This window comes from Tenrec ecaudatus, chromosome 18 (assembly GCF_050624435.1).
Source record: "Tenrec ecaudatus isolate mTenEca1 chromosome 18, mTenEca1.hap1, whole genome shotgun sequence".
NCBI lineage: Eukaryota > Metazoa > Chordata > Mammalia > Afrosoricida > Tenrecidae > Tenrec > Tenrec ecaudatus.
In genome coordinates, this window is record NC_134547.1 from 9,381,570 (window position 1) to 9,404,309 (window position 22,740).

At 53.6% G+C, this 22,740-nt stretch overlaps 1 protein-coding gene across 1 annotated transcript in view; it reads right to left on the reverse strand.

Annotated features, from left to right (window-relative positions):
- Positions 1-22,740, reverse strand: part of GRIN2D (glutamate ionotropic receptor NMDA type subunit 2D) — a 52,629-nt gene that overhangs the window by 22,617 nt on the left and 7,272 nt on the right. Inside the window, exons 3-7 of the mRNA XM_075537547.1 lie at positions 19,785-20,404; positions 7,565-7,679; positions 7,010-7,221; positions 6,485-6,653; positions 5,834-5,987 (exon numbers count right to left, since the gene is read on the reverse strand). Of these exons, the coding sequence (XP_075393662.1) occupies positions 5,834-5,987; positions 6,485-6,653; positions 7,010-7,221; positions 7,565-7,679; positions 19,785-20,404 (1,270 nt within the window). The remainder of the gene's footprint in view (positions 1-5,833; positions 5,988-6,484; positions 6,654-7,009; positions 7,222-7,564; positions 7,680-19,784; positions 20,405-22,740) is intronic.

Sequence of the window (22,740 nt, forward strand, 5' to 3'; positions counted from 1 at the left end):
GGGATGAACAACAGAAACGTGGGTGAAGGGAGACAACAGACCGTGTAAGGTATGAAAACAATAATAACTTATCATTTATCAGGGGGTCACGAGGGGTGGGGGGAAGGAATAAAGAAGAGCTGATACCAAGGGCTCAAGTAGAAAATGTTTTGGAAATGATGATGGCAACCTATGTACAAATGTGCTTGACATAATGGATGGATGGAGTGTGATAAGAGCTAGAAAAGCCCCCAATAAAATGATTTATTGAAATAAAAAATAAAAATTTTAAAAAGGAATCCTTGCAGACCCACTGTTGAATTCGAACCTGTGCCCTTCCTCTCCATTAGCTGCAGACACAACTCATGTTTCACCAGGGCCCCTTCCCCAAACATGAGCACCTGTCTGCATATGTTTCCTGGGACCTGGAGCCCAGTCTCCCCCCAGCTAATTCCAGGTCGCTGACCACGTCCCACAGGGTGCTCCAGGTGCCTCCTGTGGGCTCCATCTTGGCCATGACACCCCCCCCCCACCCCCTTGTGGCAACACCACATCCTCACGGACAGTTCTGCAGTCCCCAGCCCTTCCCTCCTCCACCTCAATCTCTCTTTTCCACTCTCATGCCAGCCTAGCTCCAGCCTCTCCCTCCAGTCCCATCTGCCCTTGGGATCTTCCTAAACCAGAACCTGGCCCCTGCTCTCCCACCCTCCCTCTGACAGCCCTCAGGATGGTGCCCCAGCCCCTCGGCGTGGTCTCACCCTCCTTTTCAGCCCCGACGCCCCCTGAAGCGTGCTGCTCTACACTTTGTTCTAATAACCCAGCATTCCATGATGATCGCCTTCCCGACACGATCGCTGCAGACAAAGCAGGTGCATAAGCAAATGTGGCGACGAAAGCTGATGGTGCCCGGCTATCAAATGATATAGTGTCTGGGGTCTTAAAGGCTTAAAGATAAACAAGCAGCCATCTAGCTCAGAAACAACAAAGCCCACATGGAAGAAGCACACCAGCCTGTAAGATCACGAGGTGTCCATGGGCTTAGGCATCAAAGACGCTGAACAAAAAAATCATATCAATATGAATGAGGGGGAGGGCAGAAGGGAGCCCCAAAGCCCATCTGTAAATTGGACATCCCCTTATGGAAGGGTCACACGAAAGACAGGAGCCAGTCAGGGTGCAGTATAGCACCAATGAAATATACAACTTTCCTCTAGTTCTTTAATGCTTCCTCACCCCCCCCCCACTATCATGACCCCAATTCTACCTTACAAATCCGGCTAGACCAGAACATGTACACAGGTACAGATAAGAGCTGAAAACACAGGGAATCCAGGACAGATAAACCCCTCAGGACCAATAATGAGAGTAGCAATACCAGGAGGGGAAGTGGAAGGTGGGGGGAGAAAGAGGGAACTGATTACAGTGGTCTACATATAACCCCCCTCCCAGGGGGGAGGGCAACAGAAAAGTGAGTGAAGGGGGACTTCCGTCAGTGTAAGACATGAAAAAAAATAATTTATAAATTATCAAGGGTTTATGAGGGAGAGAGGGGAGGGGAGGGGGAAATTAGCGGATACCAAGGGCTCAAGTAGAAAGAAAATGTTTTGAAAATGATGATGGCAACCTATGTACCAATGTGCTTGACACATGGATGGATGGATGGATGGTGATAAGACCTGTAAGTGCCACCAATACAATGATTTTTTTAATACAATAATTTTTTAAAAAGAAAGAAAACCAAATGCTATTATAATATTTTTTAAAAATTTAATAAAGAATGCTGTTCGAGCCAAATAACAGTTTAGCTTAACTAGTCATGAGCTTTGAGCATTGCGCTCTCTTAAGATCTTTTTACACAAGTTCAGAGTGAGAACAGCCGTGTGAAATTGTAGATCAGAAGCACAGTGGGAGTGGTTTTTATTACATGCTAACCTGGTAAGGAGGACTCAGAAAAGGAGGATGGAAAATGGCTGTCCAGCCCAGAAGGTAATCGATGGCAGGCAGTGAAACATGCGTGTAGAAACTTCAATTGCCTATCTATGACTGTATATATTCTCCACAACAAAAGATAAAATAAATTACTAAAAAAATCATATAAAATACCATTCTCCAAACCAGCAAATCTCTCCTCCCAAAAGGTGCCAGGCTGAGCCCCGCCTCCCAGGCCCTGTTCAGAGCCCCCTCCTCACTTCCCATGACTGGCCACCGCCTTGGGGAGAGAGGCAAGGTACCTAGGGCCTGGATGTCAGGACGCGGTGATGTGCCCTCCCGGCCAAGTGCCAGCCGCCAGAGCTGACCCTGTCGGAGTGAGGCCGCCGCCCTGGACGGACAGGCACAGAATATCTGGCCCTCTGCCTGTCGCCTCCACTGGGCAGCCTGACGGGGAGTCAACGCGACCTTGTCAGCCCCTGCGGGGCGCTGGAGGAGGACAGGGGCCTCATGCAGAGATCTGAGAGTACAGCTGAGGCGGCCAGGGGAGTCGCTGGCAGAAAAACACAACAAGGCTGTGGCTTCCCCAGCCTGGCTCCTCCAGGAGCAAGGGCAGACCCCCCTTCTGCGCCAAGCCCGCTTCCTCCTCTGTGGGAAACTCACACCGAGGAAAATAGGAGGACTCTGTTCCCTAACATCACAGAGGGAATCTGGAAAGCTGGTATTCCACGGTAGGAAAACCTCCACTTTGGTTAAGTTAGAGGTCAAGTCCAAGTAAATGATCCTGCTTTAAATATCATTCCCACAGATTCTCCCCTAACAGTGATGCTGCCTGAAAGTGAGCACCTGGTGGATTTATCTCCCTACAGAAGCAGACATCCTGTCGCTATCTCTTCCCTCCTACCTTCCCCCAATGCAGGTGTGAGGTTTCCTCACCTGTGAGCTCAGGGACCTTACTGTCGATTCCACCCACCTCGTGACGCATGTAACCACTGAAGATGCGTGTCTGACGGGTACCTATAAATGTCCCAAGACAGTAAAGACTCTCTCTCATTTCTCCCAGTTCCACGTGGTCCATCCAGAGGAGCTGAGGTGAGCATGCTACCATAAAATGTGTCTGCCTCCTTTATTTCATCCTCTCCTATCTTTCCCAGCCTCTGTGACTTTACTATCATCTTTATATATCATCGCCGTGCATTTGTGCCTTCTGCTTTCCTCGGACACGCCTCTGTGCCTCGTAGCCAGAGCTGGGCCCCCGGGCGGCACAGAACGTTGAGCTCTAGGCTACTACCCAAGAAGGCTGGGAGTTCGAATCCACCCTGGGAAGGTGCCTGGGGAGAGAAGTCTGGCAATGTGCTGAAAAGGCACAGCCAGGGGAACCCCATGGGGTGTCTCATGAGTCAGGAATCTGAGTGGGCTCGATGGCTAGTCAACTGGTATCCAGAGGCTCAGGTTTGGGGGGTCTGAGGGGGAGGGGTGCCTCCCCCGTTTTACCAGTCTCATCCAGATCCACAGCAAAGCTACTAGCTCACCTGGTGGCTTCCTCCTCCGACCTGGAGGTGTCTGCTGGTCTTACTGCTACCCTCAACTTCTGGTCCCCCAGTCTCACCCCTCCTCTGGCTCGGACCCTGCAGTAGCCTTATCGAAAGCTCATCCTCTGCTTCCACAGAGATGGGGGGTGGGGACGGGGGGGTGGTGGAGGTGCTGGCTTTAAAAGTCTGAAAAGGAACACACACACACACACACACACACACACACACACACACACACACCATCTATAAACCAAACTGTTCCTCTTGGGAGCTTTAGCTGAAGGGACGATGGGTTTAGGTTAATGGTGTGGGTGGGGGTAGGGGGGAGTGTGATGAGGGAAGGGATGGTGGGAATGGTGGCACCCACCACATGAGGAACGTCACCCCTCTCTGGTGTCACGGACTTCTGCGTGGAGACGCGGTGGGGATGGTGGGCGTGCGTCCGGTGGTGGGGACGTGGTTACCCCAGTACAACACAAGGACTAAGAGGCTTAAGCTGATTTTGTGAGGAAAGCAGAGAAGCTACAATGGCCTTCATTGTTCCAACAACGAAGCCCAAACTTCCCGCCTGAGAATCTAAGACCCTGAGTGTTAACTCCCAATTGTGGGAGACGGAAAGGTTTTCCCCAGGTTGTTCCCCTTAGTACGCCCAGCCTAGGACACTGCTTACTAGGGCATGGGAGGTCAGTTGTCCTGAGAGTATCAGGGCAATTAGACCCCACTGTCCATCCCAGCCTTGGTGGGGCCCACTCCGTGCTGATAAGGAGAGTGAATGGTCTCCCTGAGACAAGGGTCAAGCCAGCTCAAGAATGACCAAAGTTAGGCTGCCATCTTGAATTTGGATCCGCCCACCTTGTCCCTTGTGTACCCCTAGGCTCTCCCCTCCTATTGGGTGTGCACCCCTAGCTCATCCCCTTCCAGTCACGTGTATCCCTATTGGACAGCCCCTTCCTGTTACGTCGGCGTTACCTGTAATCAAGGGGGCTTGCACACCCCCTACGTGTATATAAGCCTTGATTAGAAAGACACTCACTCCATCCTCTCCCTCCTTCCCTTCCCACCATAGGGGGCTTTGACCTAGCTCTTCCCTCGGCCTGACATGCTGTTCCACGCAGGAGCCCCACAGCACGGGAAGAACCTCTTCGAGGGGCGGGGGGCGCTCTCTCACCCACCCACCTGGTTTCTTGCCCTCACTCTGCCCTTCGCCCTGGCTCTATTTATCTCCTCATTGTCTGTCGCTCTCGGAAGTGGCCTTGCCTGTGGATCCCGTTAAAGCATCTGAGGTTTCCCAAGCAGGGCAGAGAGTTCCCAGGAGGCCACGTCACCACTGGGCCCCCCAAGAACCTGGCACAGAGTCAATGCTCTGCGAACGCTGGCGTGTGGGTGATCGAGTGCCGACCGTGTGGTGTACCAATACTAGGTTAATAGTCTTGTTCCTCATAGCAGTGTGCATAGTTACAGACTTGGGTTTTATAGGGCCCGGACCATACAGAGGAGGCCTGGAGGCATGGTGGTTCTGCAGCATGCATTGGGCTGCTAGCTGAAAGGTCACTTGTTCGACACCACCAGTCGCTGCCAGGGAGAAATCTGGGGCCTTTTACTCTCATAAAGAGCACAGGGGCCGTTCTACCCTGTCCTATAGGATCACTCGTTAGGGGTCGGCCCGGACTCTGAGGTAGTGAGTTTGGCTTTGGAAGCATACACAATTTGGAGGGCCCTCTTTTTTTTTTAAAAGAATACAACATTATGAGTGTTAAAACCAATCACAAGCACCACCAGCTCTGAAAAGGATCGCACTAGACTGAGAGAAAAAAATATAGAACAAAACAAAAATCATTAAAGAAAAAAAAAAAGATCAGGCTTAGGTGTCAGAATAAAGCCCGGTGGAACCCCCAGGCGATGGCCCTTGGTACTCACTCTTGAGACCCAGACTGGAACTCACCCTCCCGGCTCGGCTTTCACCAGGTGAAGAATTCCACTAGGGAAACACACACACACTTTGAAATACTCACCCACTTGCCATCCAAAGGGCAGCACATCTCCAGGGCCAGAGGCCAGAAAGGTTAGGTAAGGAGGAGGTGTGGACACAGGAAAGTGGGGGCAGTGGATTAAAGGAGTGGTTCATTGTGGAGTCGGCCATCGATGACATCGAAGAACTTGTTCAATGGGGATCTGATCAGCCCTTTCCCCAATAAAAATGTGAACAAGACAAGACTCTGGCTGCAAGCCCTTGGGGTCCTGAAGCTCAAGCACAGGAGGGGGCACGGTTGACTGCTGGGGTACCAACCCTGCAAGCACAGCTCATGAGCGCTTCCACATCAGGCTACCTATAGGCACGCAGCAGAAGGTGGACGCGTGTGTTTCCGACGCTCAGCCCCGGCGTCCCTGCTCACCCAGGAAGGCCGAGGGGGACACGGTCCCGTTGCTGCGCGCCACCATGACGCTGATGCCCGTCTCCACGAAGGGGACGGAGAAGTCCACGATCTCCGATCGCTCCTCGTTGATGGTGAGGGAGCCGATGGCCATGTCCGCACGCTGGTAGAACACCTGGGGTGGGACGAGGAGGGAGGTGAGGGCCGCCTGCACTGACCAGTGGCCAGGGTGAGGACGAGAGGAACGCAGGGGAGGGGGGAGGGGGGAGAAGATGGGAAGAGGTCGTCCCTGCCGAACCCCCTTCCAGGGTTCAGGGTCCATCCTCCAGACCCCCACCTTCTTCCAGGAGTCCCACCCCTCTCCCCATCCCACTAGGAATAAGGCTATTCAGGCCCCGCCCATCCAGATCATGGCTCCTCCCCCTAACACCAAGGCCCCTCTCCAGGCCCCGCCCCTTCCAGACTGTGAGCCCCACGCCCCCGCCAAACCTGGGCGCTGCCGCTTCCCAGTTGCAATTCTATGCCTCGGCCACCAGTGGGCCCCCTGAACCCCGAGCTCTTCCAGCAAGCAATAGCTTCTCGGGGCCCCGCCCACCTGGCTCGGGGCCCCGCCCACTGGCTCCGGGCCCCGCCCCTTCCACTTGGCCCCGCCCCACGGGCCCGCGGCCACACCTCCCCGATCATGCCGTTCCAGACGCCGTCTATCTTCTTTCCGTGCTTGCCGTTGGTGACCAGGTAGAGGTCGTAGCTGAAGCCGATGGTGTGCGCCAGCCGCTTGAGAATGTCGATGCAGAAGCCCTTGCAGCACCGCTTCTCCGGGCGGGGGGCGTCCGGCGGGGGGCTGCGGGGGAAGATGGGGTGCGCGATCGGTCTAGGCGGGGGACGCTGGGACAGACCCCCTCCCAGCTTGGGACCCGCTCACGGAAATGAAGGCATGGGCGGGGGAAGACGCGGGCAGCCCCTACAATAAGGGGTGCGGGGGGGCATCTTCCGGGGAAACTGAGGCCCGAGAAGTCATGTGGTTGGCCCCCAACTCACACAGCGGGAGGGCTGGGGACCAGAGGTGGGAGGATGTGGGGGCCTGGAGGCCTAAGTGATGGGTGAGGATACAGCTGGGGGTCGGGATGACGGGTGGGGGGCTGGGGGAAGGGGCGCGTGGGGGGCACCTCTCTCGGTGGGGAGGAGGATTTTGAAGACCTGTGGGTGCGGTTGAGCTGGCTGCGGCAGGGCACCGAGTCTCGGATGCACGTGCCGCTGATGGGGTCGGCGGGCTCCACGATGACAAAGGGTCGCTCCTCCAGCGTGGCCACCGTGAGGTGCTGGGTGTCGTCCACCGGCTGCAGGAAGCGGCCATAGCGGGACCACAGCGGGTACTTGAGGCGCAGGGTCTGCTGCTCCCAGCTGCCCACCTTGGCAGGTACACAAGGGTGGGGGTGGTGTCAGGTCCCTGGGGAGATGACCTGGCTTCCATAGACCTCTGTCCTCAGAGCTAGTAGTGGGGGGCTGTCTCCCCCAGCCCCAGGAGCCAGTACCTCCTTCCGATTCAGAACTCTAGGTCCTGCCTCTCCTCCTCTCTGAACCCTGGGGTCATTTTCTGTTGTGACGGGAGACCCCAAACCGGCTCCTTTCTCACCCGGGACCCAGATTCCATAGCTCCTCTCAATCCCGGACACTGGGTGCCCAGCCCCCTCCTCTCCAGGATCCAGGAGTCCCAGCCCCTTTCCCCTGCCTGAGTCCTGGCTTGAGACTCACCACCTCCCATGTCCTGTCCCTGGTGAGGGAGATGACCACCAAGGAGGGGTTCACCAGGAAGCCGTCCTCATTGAAGGAGTAATCCCGGTTATCCCAGGTGATGTTCATGAAGTACCTGCCCGGGAGCAAGGAGGGGCATATGTGGGGACCTGGGCTGGGTCCCTGGGCGGCCGAGGACAGAGAAGGCCCTCATTCCACTTATGCCCCCAGCTCCCAGGCGGAAGCCCTCTCCCTCCAGCTCCAATATCTGCAAACACAAATAGCTCCCTGGTCGACTGTCCCCTTGGGGACCCAGCGCCTCCGGGACAAGGTCCTGGCCCCTCAACCTGGCATTCAAGGCCCTGTGGTCAGACTAGATCCGCTGCCCAGTTTCCCACCCTCAACTCCTAACTCCACTGCCTTCGTCCACCCCGAGCTACAACCTCACCAACTGTCCACGTCTCCTTTCCTCTTAAAAACAAAACTAAACTCACCAAAAAAAACCCTGCCACCAAGTCCATTCTGAATTCTTAGTGACCCGATAGAACAGGGTAGAACTCACTGGCCCTGGGGGTTTCTCAGACTGTAACTCTTAAAGGGAACAGAAAGCCTCAGCTTTCTTCCTTGGACCGGCTGGTGGTTTTGAACTGTGTACTTTGGGGTGAGCAGACCAACGCAGAACCACGACATCACCCTGCTGAGAACGCTCTATCCTTGGAGAAGTCCCACCCTTTCACATTCAAATCCAAACTCCTTTCAAAGCAAAAAAGTCTCATGGCTGTCACATTGATTCAGAGTTATAACAATCCTACAAGACAGAGGAGAACTGCCCCATAGAGTTCCCAGGCTGGAAATCTTCATGAGAACCGAGAGCCACGTCTTTCTCCCACAGGGCGGCTGGTAGATTTAAACAACAGACAAGTAACAGACCTAGTGGGGCCCCAGGGGCCCCCCGCCCCCCCACCCCCGCCCAAACTTCCTTCAAACTTAGATTAAACCCCCCTACCATCAAGTTGATTCTGGTTCACAGCAACCCTCTAGAGCAGTGGTTCTCCACCTTCCTAGTGCCGAGACCCTTTCAGACAGTTCCTCATGCTGTGGGGACCCTCCACAACCATAAAATTATTTTCTTTGCTACTTCATCACTCTCATTTTGCAACTGTGATGAATCATCATGTAAATATCTGATAGGCAGGACCTACCTATTTTCATTGTTACAAATTGAACACAATGAAAGCATCGTGATTCATCACAAAAACAATATGTAATTATATATGGTGAAATATTTATAATGACAAATAAATGAAATTTTGTCTTGAAGCATGGTGTAGCACGGATAAGTCTTTTTTTATTTTTAAAAATGTATCCAAAAAATTTATCAAGCACTGTGGCAATTTAAATAAATCATATAAAAATTTTACAATTCGCTTCTTGTAATTACCTGCAATTTTACGAAGTGGGAGCTATAAATTGTACATTGTTTACCCATATCTTTGGTGTTTGTTTGTTAATCATTTTATTGGGGCTTGTACAACTCTTATCCTAATCCATTGTGTCAAGCACATTTGTACATTTGTTGCCCTCATCATTCTCAAAACATTTGCTTTCTACTTGAGGGTAACAGTCTTAGTATAACAACAGTAAACTACATTGCTACATTGTGGGACAGTATGGGTAAAAAGCCAATGTCAGTGTGAAGGTTGAGATAACCTGGAGATGGCTAGAGAAGCGGTGTCTTGGTTCCTGTAACCATCGGAAATCTATGTTTTCTGATGGTCTTAGGCGACCCCTGTGAAACGGTCATTCGACCCCCCCCCCCAAAGGGGTCGCAACCCACAGGTTGAGAACCGCTGCCCTATACGGTTTCTAAGATGGTAGTGCTTTGTGGGAGCAGAAAGCTTCCTCTTCCCTCTAATGGGTTCAACTGCCATTGACACCAGGTCTTCTTTCTCACCCCCTGTCCCACCCAAAGCCCTGTGCATCTCTCTGTCCTCATACCCACTCCCCTTGCCCACTTTGCCCCCCGCCGCCCCAATCACACTGGTCTCTGTGCAGCCTCGAGCAGGCAGTTCCAGCTCCAGGGCCTTTGCACCTGCCGGTCCTTCTCACATCTCTTCACTCAGCTCTCCCAATGCCTGGCTCCTCTTTCAGCTCCAAGTTTCACCTACTCTCCACAGAAAGGCCTTTCTCCCTCCCTACGAAGATGGAGCCGCAGGCAAAGCGGGAAGTCCCAAAACGGAAGCCAACGCAAAGGCCAAGAAAGCCGTGCCAAAAGGCACCCACCACCACACACAACAGAAGATCCGATCATCGCCCTCCTTCCGGGGACCCATCACCCCGAGACTAAGCAGGCAGCCCAAGAGAGTGCCTTTGGAAAGTGCCACCAGGAGACACGAGCCGGCCCACTTGGCCACCGTCACGTTCCCCCGGACCACGGAGTCCACCGTGAAGATTATGGAAGATAAGGACACACAGGGGTGCTCCTGGTGGATGCCAAAACCAACAAGCACCGGATCAAACCGGCTCCGAAGAGGCTCTGTGACATTGACGTAGGGTCAACACCTTGACCTGGATCAGGCCTGGCAGCGAGGAATAGGTGTGTGTTCCACGGGCCCCTGCCTGTGATGCTTTCCATGTTGCCAACAGCAACATCTGATTCTAAACCGAGTCCAGCTGGCTAATGCCAAAGAGAAACTTTTTCGATACAAGAAAGAAAGAGGCCTTTCCTAATGGCCCCACCTCTCCTAGCCTCCTGAGTGTTCCTGATCCCATCTCCCCATTGATTGGGCTAAGCCGAAGCAGGCAGGGCCCCGCTTTCCTGAACGTCCCCGGAGGTCAGCAGCTGTCCCCTGGAATGAAGAGACTGAGAAACAATTCCCGGAATGCCTGACTACCTGATAACTGGACAGCCTACCTGCCAGAGCTGATAAGCCACATCCTGGACCATCAACCTTGCTGCTGCAGCATGATCCTGTCTCCCCACTTTCTTTTAATAACCCCAGACCCTGTCTGGGGTCTTAAAGGCTTGAAGGTAAACAAGCAGCCATCTAGCTTAGAAGCAACAAAGCCCACATGGAAGAAGGACACCAGCCTGTGTGACCACGAGGTGTTGAAGGAATCAGGTATTGACATCAAAGAACAAAAAAATCATATCATTGTGTGCCCACCTTCCCAATAAGATTGCTGTAAACAAATGTGTGCATAAGCAAATGTGGCGAAGAAAGCTGATGGTGCCCATCTATCAAGAAATAGTGTCTGGGGTCTTAAAGGCTTGAAGATAAACAAGCAGCCATCTAGGTCAGAAGCAACAAAGCCCACATGGAAGAAGCACACCAGCCTGTGTGATCACCAGGTGTTGAAGGGATCAGGCATCAAAGAACAAAACATCATATTATTGTGAATGACGGGGAGTGCAGATTGGGGACCCAAGTCCTATCTGTAGGCAACTGGACATCCCCTTACAGAAGGGTCACGGGGAGGAGAAGAGTCAGGCAGGGTGCAGTGTAGCAACGATGAAACATACAACTTTCCTCTAGTTCCTAAATACTTCCTCCTCCCCTCAACCCCACTTTCATAATCCCAATTCTACCTTACAAATCTGGCTAGACCAGAGCATGTACACTGGTACAGACAGGAACTAGAAACACAGGGAATCCAGGACAGATGATCCCTTCAGGACCAGTGGTGAGAGTGGCAATACCAGGAGGGTGGAGAGAAGGTGGGTTGGAAAGGGGGAACCGATTATAGGGATCTACATATAACCTCCTCCCTGGGGGATGGACAACAGAAGAGTGGGTGAAGGGAGACATCAGACTGTAAGAGATGACAAAATAATAATTTATAGATTATCAAGAGTTCATGAGGGAGGGAGGAGCTGGGAGGGGGGGGGGAATGATGAGCTGATGCCAAGGGCTCAAGTAGAAAGCAAATGGTTTGAGAATGATGATAGCAACAAATGTACAAATGTGCTTGACACCATGGATGGATGGATGGATGGATTATGATAAGAGTTGTACGAGCCCCCGATAAAATGATTTTAAAAAATAAAAACCTCAGACCCTGGGCAAAGCCCACGATTCCCCTGGGCTACTTGCTAGACCATGGGGCTTTGCCCGGGACCTATTTCTGTTTCTGCTCTCCCTTTGTCCTTTCAGTTATCTTTGTCCGTCTCCCTGTGCCTCAGTTTACCTCTCACTCATCACCGGCTTTTATCTGGTTCTTTCATCGCCTTAGCTCCCCGACTGTAATCCACGGAACGGCGTCCCCCTTTCCCTTCCCCCAAAATACGGCTGTAAATCCTAACCTGCATCGGTTACCAAGAAGAAGCCCTGGGAACCCGGCGGTGATGAGCTCAGGTGCTAACCACAGGGTCGCCAGTTCAAACCCACCAAGGAACAGGAGGCCGCCTGCTTCCGCAAACCTGACAGCATTGGAACCCCGATGGGGCAGCTCACCTCTGCCCGGCTGGGACCCCTGCGAGCTGGAATCTACTGGTGGTTTTGCTTTTCTCGATACCTGTGGGAACAGGGCTTCCTTCTTGTGTTACTAAGGCGGCCCAGCGTAGTGCCTGTCTTTACACCAATCATGTTTGAGACACAAAAGGAGTGGATTAGGCCCAGACGCAAGGATGCACAGATAGGGAAGGAAGATGGATGGCCAAGAATGGAGGAACAGAAGCTGGGTGGAGATAAAGACCTTATCCCAGAACGGACAGAGAGAAAGCCTCTCCCCCACCACAGCCCGAGCCCCGGGTTGCAACTCTAGCCCCCTCAGCGATGAGCAAACAAATTGCTCCACATGGAATTCCCCTGAGAGCAAATACCCCTTTCGGGGAGCAGCCAAGCTCTTGACCTTGGCCTTGCTTGTTAAGCCCCAGATGGAAAACCCAAAACTCACTGCCCTCATGTGGAAGCCGGCTACTAGTGACCCTGCAGGACAGGGTGGACCTGCCCCTGTGGGTTTCTGAGACCGGAACGCTTTACGGGTGCAGAAAGCCCCATCTTTCTTTCTCCCGCTGGGGCGGCTGGCAATTTGGATTGGAGCCCGCTGCTGAGCCAGTGGGCTGCCAGGGCTCAGAGCCAGAGATGTAAGGGTTAGGCTTTCCGACATATATTTTGATCAGGGGGGTGGGGGGGCACCATTCAACCCATAGCCAAGTGGACACAGACTGTGAGCTAAATTGCTGACAACCCCAAACCAAGCTGGTGCCTGCCAAGTCAATTCCGTCTCCTGAGGGACCCTGAGGACTGAGCCAGGGGAGCAAGGGGGCACATCTTGGTGAACTGCAGCTCCCTCGTCTTCCTCCTGAAGAGCGGCTGGGAGCCAGAGCAGGGACCTGACTCAACACTTAGGATTCCCCATGCCTTCGTCCCGCGCTCAGTCACACAGGAAGGTCAGCGGGAAAGAGGCAGGCCCTCGGCAAGGTGGAAGGACACAGTGGCTGTGACGGTGGGTGCACGGCGCGTGCGTGAGGACGGGGCCCGACCCTGCGGGGTGGCCTTGTGTGGCGCGCAGGGCTGCGGTGGGTCGGAACCCACTCCATGGCCCCCCACCAAGCAGGGCTTGGCACATACTGGAGCCTCGGGGCAGGGCTGCTGGCCGTGAAGGGATGAACGCAAGAACACGCAGGTCATGGCCTTGCTCGCCTGTCCTCCCAGAAGGCTAGGGGCCCCAGGGCTCCTGCAGCCTGGGCTGGAAGGCAGGTTGGGGGCCAAAGAAATCTCTCTCTCATCTATCTATCAATCTATCTCCCATACCAAATCTGGCCAAGTGGTGAGCCTCCAGGAGAGAGAGGGAGAGAGAGAGAGAGAGAGAGAGAGAGAGAGAGAGAGAGAGAGAGAGAGAGAGAGAGAGAGAGAGAGAGACTGCGTGGGAGACAGCTAGAAAAGAGATGGATAGATGGCGTGTATGTGAAAGAAGAGAAGCAGAAGTGGACAGAGACCGAGTAAGAGAGCGCGGAGAACGAAATGGGTAGACAGACTGTGTGTGTGTGCAGGGGGGGGATGAGAGAACGAAGAAATGGATCGACTGTGTGTGAAAGAAGAGAAACAGAAGTGGGCAGAGACTGTAAGACAGCCGTTCTCAACCTGTGGGTCGCAACCCCTTTGGGGGTCGAAGGACCCTTTCACAGGGGTCGCCCGATTCATGACAGTAGCAACATGACAGTGATGAAGTAGCAACGAAAATAATGCTATGGTTGGGTGGGGGGTCACCACCACATGAGGAACTGTGAAAGGGTCGCGGCGTGAGGAAGGGGGAACACGGCCGCTGTAAGAGAAAGGAGAAAGAAGCAGGTGGATTGTGTGTGAAAGAGACAGTGTGTGTGTGTGTGTGTGTGTAGAGGGAGAGAGAGGCGGATTGAACAGAAAGAAGTGGATAGAGCCTGTGTAAGAGGCAGAAACAGATAAGGGATGGGCTGATAGACTTGTGTGTGAGAGAGATGGAGTGAAGAGAGATGGCTGGATTATGAAGAGAAAGCCACGGGCAGGGGCTGTGTAAGAGACAGAGAAACAGTAGAGATGAGTGGAGAGAGTGGGAAAGATGCACGGATTGCGTGACAGAGACTGAACTTGGCAGTGCCTGTGCCAGAGAAACCAGGGAGGGAGATGGGGCTACAGAGACTATGTATCTCTGTGAGAAAGAAAGGAGAGACCGAGAGAGAGAGAGAGAGAGAGAGAGAGAGAGAGAGAGAGAGAGAGAGAGAGAGAGAGAGAGAGATAGACAAGACAAGGGAGACAGACAGTAAAGAGAGCATTTTCTGTATCAATAAATACTGGGCACGTGAGGGAAGAGTTAACAGAGCGACCTGCGTATCAAAGAAAGATAGAGACAGACAAACTGACAGACAGACCACATGTGTCTGAGCGAGGCAGAAAGACCAGGGGAAGAGTGAGAGAGATGAAAGGCAGGCTCGCCCCAGGCTCGGCCTGGATTTCTGGCAGCTGGGTGCCTGTGTGTGTCTCTCTCTCCAATAAGCCCTTTTTCCCCAAGGAAACTTGAATGAGACTGCTTCTTGCAACTAAAAATGTCCTGGCGGCAAGTCCGTGGCCCTCCCTGCCGCTCCGGGCGCCCCTGCTCCCGACAGTTTGCCAAGCAGCACGCTGGCTGTCATTATCCACTCTGGGTCTGCGCCCCCACCCAGGTCTCCCAGGGCCCCGGCTTTGAAGAGCAGTCCTGGTATTACTCACCCTCCTGCGCCCAGCGCCCAGCGGGAGCCCTGCTTCCTGGCAGACGCTCAGTCTTTAGGAGCCAGGGAAGTCTCCCCACCCCTCTGTTCCAGGTCCCCCTCCCAACTCACCAGGTCTCAAGTTCTCTGCACCCACCACCTCTCCCTGTCGCCTTCTCCCGTCAGGACCAGGGGCTTTCCCTCCCATTGTGGAGTCACTTGTGTCTTGGAATCTTAACCCCTAAAACTACGAGTCCCATTGAACAGCACCTAACAGCCACCATCACCTGACAACAGTTTGTGGCCGGTGGGTTTGAACTGCCAACCTTTTGGTTAGCAGCTACAATCTGAGTCATGTGACTTGGCGAGTCTGCTTCTCAGTATTCACCTCTAATGCACTTGGGGGGGCAGGGGACACTCACATTTTATATTAGAAAAAATATATATTGAGTTATCTCAAAAATTTCCAAACTCACCGCCTTCAGCTCCTAGCGACCCTCTAGGGCAGACTAGAGCTGCCCTGGTTTTCTGAGCCCAGAACTGATGATGGGAGTAGCCAGCCTCATCTTTCTCCCTTAGAGCTGCTGGTGGTTTTGAACTGCTGACCTGGAGGTTAGCAGTCCAACACGTAACCGTGACGCCAGCAGGGCTCCTTGTGAACACTGTGTATTTTACAGTCCGGCATCGTCGCCAGAGGTCCGACTTTGGGGCCTTAAAAGCTAGTGAGCGGCCATCATCGAAGATGGGCCTCAGGGGCTCTCACTGTCCAGACGAAGGAAGATGGATGAAAATGGAAAGACTTCCGGAAACAAATTTGTTCCGTGAACCAGACAAACATCGGTCTCCAAAGCCCTGCGACCAGAGGCACTAGACGGTGCCCAGCCGCCCGCCTCTGAAAGGGATAGCATCAGGGCAGTGGTTCTCCACCTGTGGGTCTCCACCCCTTTTTGGGGGGTGGGGGGTGTCAAATAATCTTTCCAAAGGGGTCGCCCGATTCATCACAGTAGCAAAATGACAGCGTTGAAGTAGCAACGAAAATAATTTTATGGTTGGGGGTCACCACCACATGAGGAACTGAGTGAGGAAGGTTGAGATCCAGTGCATTAGAAGATCCTGGATACAGTGGGACAGAAGTGTGGGTCAGAGCTCAAAATCATAAGAGAGACCAACTGGTCTAATAGGAACAGATGGGACCCCCCCTCACCCCCCACGCCAGGACTATGGCCCTTACTCACCCTTCAGGTCTGAGACTGACACCCCCCCCCCAGTGTTGGAATCATTCATCATTTCAAATGAAAAGGGCAACGTGTTCCCAAGGGCAGATTAGGGCGGAAGGAGGAACGGACGCAGGAGGGAGCTTAGGCAATACGTGGGGTGAAACCCAATGTGTATCAATTGTTCATCAGAAAACGAATGACCTGCTCTGTAAAGCGCCACCCAATTCACAATGAAAAGCGAAAGCGGGGGGGGGGGATTAGGAGCTGATATCAAGGGCTCAGGGAGAAAGAAGATGCTTTGAGAATGATGATGGCAACAAATGTGCAAATGTACTTGACACCCTGGATGGATGGATGGATGGATGGATGGATGGATGGATGGATGGATGGATGGATGGATGGATGGATGGATGGATGGTGATAAGAGTTGTACGAGCCCCCAATAAAATGATTAAAGAAAAGGATGATGGTGACATACGTGCAAATGTGCTTGACACACTGGATGGATGGACGGATTGTGATAAGCGCTGTAGGAGCCCCCAATAAAAGTATTCAATAATAATAAAAAAAAAGTAAGAACCAAAGAAGAAAGCAAGTCGGTTGACTCCTGGCTCGCTCTGTGATGTGATGAGGTCACACCAGTGGGCAATACTGCCCCCTGGGGAAGGCGCTGGAACAGTCCAGGGGAGGTGGCAAAACAGATGCCTACATTTTATCCTGGATAATGGGCTATAACGCTTTTAATTGCCAGAGCCGAGGGTGAGTGCCCCCCCCCACCTCCACCCCAGCCCCACTGAAAAGGCGGTAGGCCAAAAATAGCCCTGGAACCTATAATGTAGGATATGTGCTAAGCTCATCACCCTTGGGATAATAAAATGAGCAGATTAGGCGGTGACGCAGCCCAGCGGAGCTGGGGGAAGACAGAGGGAGAAGAAGATGGCAAAGCGCTCCAGCAGCGGAAGCGGGAAAGAGGCAAAGACCAGAGGAAGCCTCCTCCCAGAGCCAGCACCCTGAAATTAGACTCCTAACTCCCTGCGCTACGAGAAAGAAAACACATTCCGGTTCCTTCAGGCTACTCACTTGTATTTCTGTTACAGAGAACTTAAGACACCAACCTCACCCACGGCCTACTTTCTTGACTCACACCCCCAAACCAAACGTCCTGCCATCGAGTCAACTTTGACTCACGAAGACCCTAGAGGTCAGGGTAGAACTGCCCCTGTCAGTTTCTGAGCCTGCAACTCTGTGCAGGAGTAGAAAGCCTCATCTTTCTCCTCAGGTGCAGCCAGTGGTTTCGAACTGCTGACCTGGCCGTGTGAACAGCTCCAATGTATAATCCACTAAACCACCAGGGCATCCTACTTGCTGGGCCAGAGCTGTAATTTTCCACCACCCTCTGCCCTGGTGGGGTTGTGGTGACACACTGGGCTGCAGACCACAAGGTCCACAGTTTGAAACCACCAGCTGCTCCCCAAGAGAAAAATCAGGCTCTGTACTCTCATAAAGAGTTACAGTCGTGGAAACCCACCACGGCAGTTCTATAGGGTCATTATGAATCAGAATGGACTCGATGGCAGTGAGTTTGGCTTTTTTTTTTTTTTGGTTCATGATGTATTCTGGGTACACTCCGCTGGAGGCCTGCCTTCCCATACTCCCTTGTAGCCAGCAGGGACCACGTGTCTGGAAGAGATTCAAAGCACAGAACCACGAGGGCAGCACCGGCAGGAACCAATCAGAACCGAGAGCTGGACAATCCGTATCGCCGCCCATGGTAACAACCAAACCTTGGCCCTGACCATGTGATCGCTTCTCACCAATAGACGGTGGTGACAGGCGCTTCTCTGGGTGGCTGGCTCACAAGACAATTGCTCTCCCTTTACAACCAGGAAAAAGGCAAGGATGTAGAGGAGCAGAAAGGAGATTAGTGGTTGCCAAGAGCTTGGGGGAGGGAAGAAAGGAGAGGTACTGCTCACTGGGTACTGAGTTCCTGTTTGGGGCAAGATGACAGAGTTTTAGATACAATGACGGAGCACGGTCACAGGGTTGATGTCAGTGGATTGACTGTTCTTTGGAAAATGACTAACACAGCTCATTTCATATTGTGTATACTTTACCAAGGAGCCCCGCTGACACAGTGGGTTAGTGTTAGGCCACTGACCACAAGGCCAGCAGTTTAAACCCACCAGCTGCTCCTCAGGAGAAAGCGGAGGCTTTCTACTCCGGTGAAGAGTGACAGTCCAGAAACCCAGGGAGCCATGCTCCCTGTCATAAAGCGTCACTATCAATCAGAATAGGTTCAATGGCACTGGGCTAAGAGTTTTGGTTTTTAACTACCATTTTTTTTCATTAAATACTTTTCCTGGGGGCTCTTACAGCTCTTATCACAATCCATACATTCACCCATTGTGTCCAGTACAATGGTACATCCTCATGTTCAAAGCAGTTGCTTTCTACTTGAGCCCTTGCCCCACCCCATGGCATGACCAGGCTGTAAATCATTCAGGGGAGTAGAAAGTCTCCTTTTCCCCCAGAAGAGTAGCTGGTGGCTTTGAACTGCTCACCTTGTGGGTAGCAGCCCAACATGTAACACTTTGCCACCAAGGTGGCTGTTAACCTCAGAAAACCCAAGTGTTGAGAATGATGAGGGCAACGAATGTACAAATGTGCTTGACACACTGGATGGATGGATTGATGGATGGATGGATGGATGGATGGTGATACGAGTTGCCCGAGCCCCCAATAAAATGATTTAAAAAGAAAAACCCCAAACGAACAAACTCGGGACCATCGAGTGGATGCCAACTCACGGAGACCGTATAGGACAGCGTAGAAGTGCCCCGGTGAGTGTCCGAGACTGTAACTCTCGACGGAGAGAGGTTAGGTCGGGCTACCCAACCAGGGTCCCAAACCCTAGACTGCTCCAGTGGGTTTCCAAGATCGGAGCTCTTGCTAAACCTCATCATGTTTCTCCCACGGGGCAACTGGTGATTTCCAATGCTGACTCCCGCTTGGAGGCCACCATGTAAGCACTGCACCTCCAGAACTCCCAATCCGAGGGGGGGGGCCTCATCACAACTCATTCCACAGAAAAGCAACTACAGCCTGAGCTGTGCATGTCACGGGTTAGAAGTCTTTTCCAAAATCGAGTTTTCTTTGTGCCGTTATTGGCTCATTCCTGAATAGGGAACTTGGGGAGGGGGGGATGTCTTCTCAATCTAAGCGTTTCTGGCTTATAAAGAAAACAAGGTTGACAGAGAGATGCTGACGGGATGATATCTACCAAGCTAAGGAGCCGTGGTGACACTGTGGGTCAGGTGCTGGGTCGCTCACCTCAAGGTGCTTCAAACCCATCAGCTGCTCTTCGGGAGAAAGGTGAGGCTGTCTGCTGGACCACGACCGACTTGGAAACCCCTCTGGAGCAGTAATACAGGGCTCTCGTGGCTTAATGATTACATGGTGGGCTGCTAACCGCAAGGTCAGCAGTTCAGAACCACCAGCCGCGTTTCAAGAGAAAGGCAAGGCTTTCTCCTCCTCACAGCTTCAGAAACCCACAGGGGCCAGTTCTCTGTCCTATAGACTCGCTTTGAGTCAGAGCTGCCTGCATAGGGGTGGGTTCAGGTAACCCCTCCCCGCTAGGAACTGACAAAAAATACACAAGGCCAGTTCTGGGTTGGGGCTTCCGATCTCTGACATGGAGGGGGGGGGAATAAACATTTGTACTTTAAATTCACTCCTTTGGGGACATTTCTGTTGCAGCGGACCCCGGTGGGCCAAGGCCCAAGGTTCTGAGAGGGGACAGCCTCTCAGCCCGCCTTCCCATGCCCCTCCCCATCCCAGACCCGGGGGGCGGGGGCCTCACCTGTGCAGACTCTCCCCCCGGTGGGTGCGGTTCTGGGCACGACAGTCGTGGCCCAGCTCAGGCAGGAATCCATAGTCCCGCAGCAGGGCCTGGGCACCTCTGGCCACCACGGCCACGCCGGCCACCACGCGCCGGGCCAAGTCGTCCCTCCAGCCAGCTGAACGCACCGCGAACAGGCCGGCGGGCAGCGGGGCCCCGCCGGGCAGGAGCAGGGGCTCCCCGGGCGCCCCCGAGCCCCCGCCGCCGGCCAGCTGGGGCCCCACCATGAACCACACGTAGCCCGGCCCGGTGAGGCCGGCCTCGTCGGCCGCTCGGAACACCGGCTCGGCCTCCTCGCGCGCGCAGAAGAGCAGGCGGATCTGCGCGCTGACGCTGCGGAGCTGGGCGCCCAGCACGGCCTCCCCAGCCCCGGGGTCCAGCAGCAGCGCCCCCCGGTGCTCCCAGCCCACCAGGCTGCCGTCCGTCAGCACCTCGATGTAGGACAGGAAGGCCCGGTGGCCGGGGGCCCGCGTGGTCACCGCCATGAAGGACGTCCAGTCGTATTCCTCCAGCACCTCGAAGATGACCTGAAGCTGCTGTTCGGTGGAGGAGCCCAGCTGCAGGAAGGTAGAGCCCTTCTCCTGCGGGGGAGGGGCCAGCGCTGAGGGGCGGGGCCACAGGGCCAGCCACTGCCCAGCCCGGACCTCCCCTCCCATTGGCCCAGAAGGGACCAAGCCTCCCAGGGCCCAACTGATAAGAGAGCCACACCTCGTCGTGGCTGAGTAGGAATCGCATCTTTTACCCACTGCTCTCAGGGGTCAAGTGGGCATATCACCCCCCAGCCATTGATAAGGGGGCCCCAACTCCTATCAGCCAATCAGGGGACTATACCTCCCAGGGGGAAACAAGAGACCCACCGTCCCCAACGCAGGCCACAGCTCTCAATATGGTAAACTAACGAGCTGCCCACGGCATCTCACAAACAAACAAAGAAACCAAACAGTTGTCATGAAGTGGATTCCAACTCTTGTGCTTGGCCGAGTCGAGATGTGTTCCACAGGCTTTCCTGTTTTCTGAAATAGCTTTCCAGGCCTTTCTTCAGCAAGCCTCTGGATGGACCGGAACCCCTCTGCGCCACCCAAGAACTCCCGCTGTCCAACACACTCATTTCCTTTTCCTCCTGGGGCACAGAGATGAGGGGCTAGCCCTGGTTAGCTTCAGTCAGGAGGCTGGTTCTTCTAGGTTTGTCCATGAGACTTTCCATCCCATGTCATGAAACTTGATCTTTTCTCAGACCTACACCGAGGCTCTGGAAGAGAACCCAGAGGGCCTACGGGGCTGCGGGAGCCACAAGAAGGGAGGCGAGCCAGTCACCTGACTCACCTGGTCCCTGAGTCACCACCTGGAGTAGGTAGCACCACCTCCAGCAACCCAACCTATTGTGTTGAACCTCTAAGAGTTTTTTGGGGGGGTGGTGATTCTCTGTTACGGCAACTAAAATGATCATAAATCAGTGCACCCCACATCCATCAAGGGAAATGTAGTTCCCAGCATTCCCTGTGAGGGGATCGGTTCCCTGCCTGCAACAGGGGAGCTACATTTCCCAGCATGCAATGCAGGCGTGACCGTGGACGATATCCGAAAGGGGCTTCCCCCTTCATTTAGGGTTTTGCCTCCTGCTCCCTAGTTCATCTTCTTGTCTGGCCTCTCTCTTCCTCGGCCCAAATTGTAACTGCAGGTGTTCTCTCTCTGCAGGGCCTTCCCTTTTCTGTCCCTAGCGATCTCATTCAGACCCATGGGTTTAATCACATGTCTCCTGCGCTGTCCAATATGGCCGCCACTGGTCCCATGTGTGGCTATTCAAATATCTATTAACTCAAAGGAAAGAAAACGTAGCATTCCATTTCCGTGGTTGCACCAACACAGGTCAAGGGCCCAACAGCCATAGGTGGTGGCTACAGGACCGGACTAGACTGTAGATAATGAACATCTTCATCTTTCTGGACAGTCACTATCTCTTTCAAGAGTTTGGGCCTTGGCTGTCCAAGAGGCATCTCCAAATTAAGGAGCCCGGTGCCACAAATCATTCAGCGTTTGGCTGCCAACAATTTGGTCGCTGGAATTCCACCATGAGAGAACCAGGTGGCATTCTACTTCCCAAACCCTAGCAGCCTTGCAAACCTCGATGGCAGTTCTTCCCTGTCCTAGAGGGTTGCTATGGGTCAGATTTGACGCCACGGCCACAGGGTTGGTTTTTTCAGATCTGGCTACTCGCCGAAAGGTCAACAGTTCAAACCCAGGAGCTTCTCCAAGGGACAAAAGATGGCAACCAAGAGAACCCTGCTGGGAAGTTCTACTCTGCGTGTGGGGTGACCAGGAACCACAATCGAGTGGATGGCATACGACAGAGATCTCGCAATCAAAACAGAATTCTCTGAAGGGAAGACCAGGAATTCAAAGAGCAACCTGATAGGATGCAGACAGCGAGCATGCCCCCCCCACCCCATGTCAAAGATGCCGTCAGTGTCACCGGGGTCTCCAGAGAACAACGGGGCACTGGATGCAGACCGTTGGGCAGCTTGTCACAAGTCAAAAGAGGCTTGAGGAAAACACAGCTCCCAGCAGCCCGTTCCTCACTGCCGCTCTGCATGCCTCCCACTTTCCTCTCTTGTCTGGGTCACTGCGATGGCCTCTCAGCCAGTCTCTCTTCCCATTCTTGCATCTTCCAATTCAAGCCACAGCCAGAGCGATGGTTTAAAAATATTAATTGGATGCCATTCTTCCTCGGTGGGAAACCTGCCAACCATGATCCATCTTCTTAAGAATCAAAGCCAAGGTCTTCTCCGTGGCCCACAAGGCCCCGGCATGAGCTGGTCCCTGTTGCCTCTCTGACCTCATCTCCTGACACCTCCCCCCCACCAACTCTCTCACTACAGATGGGCCCCAGCCACACTGGCCTCCTCACTCTTGTTCAAAT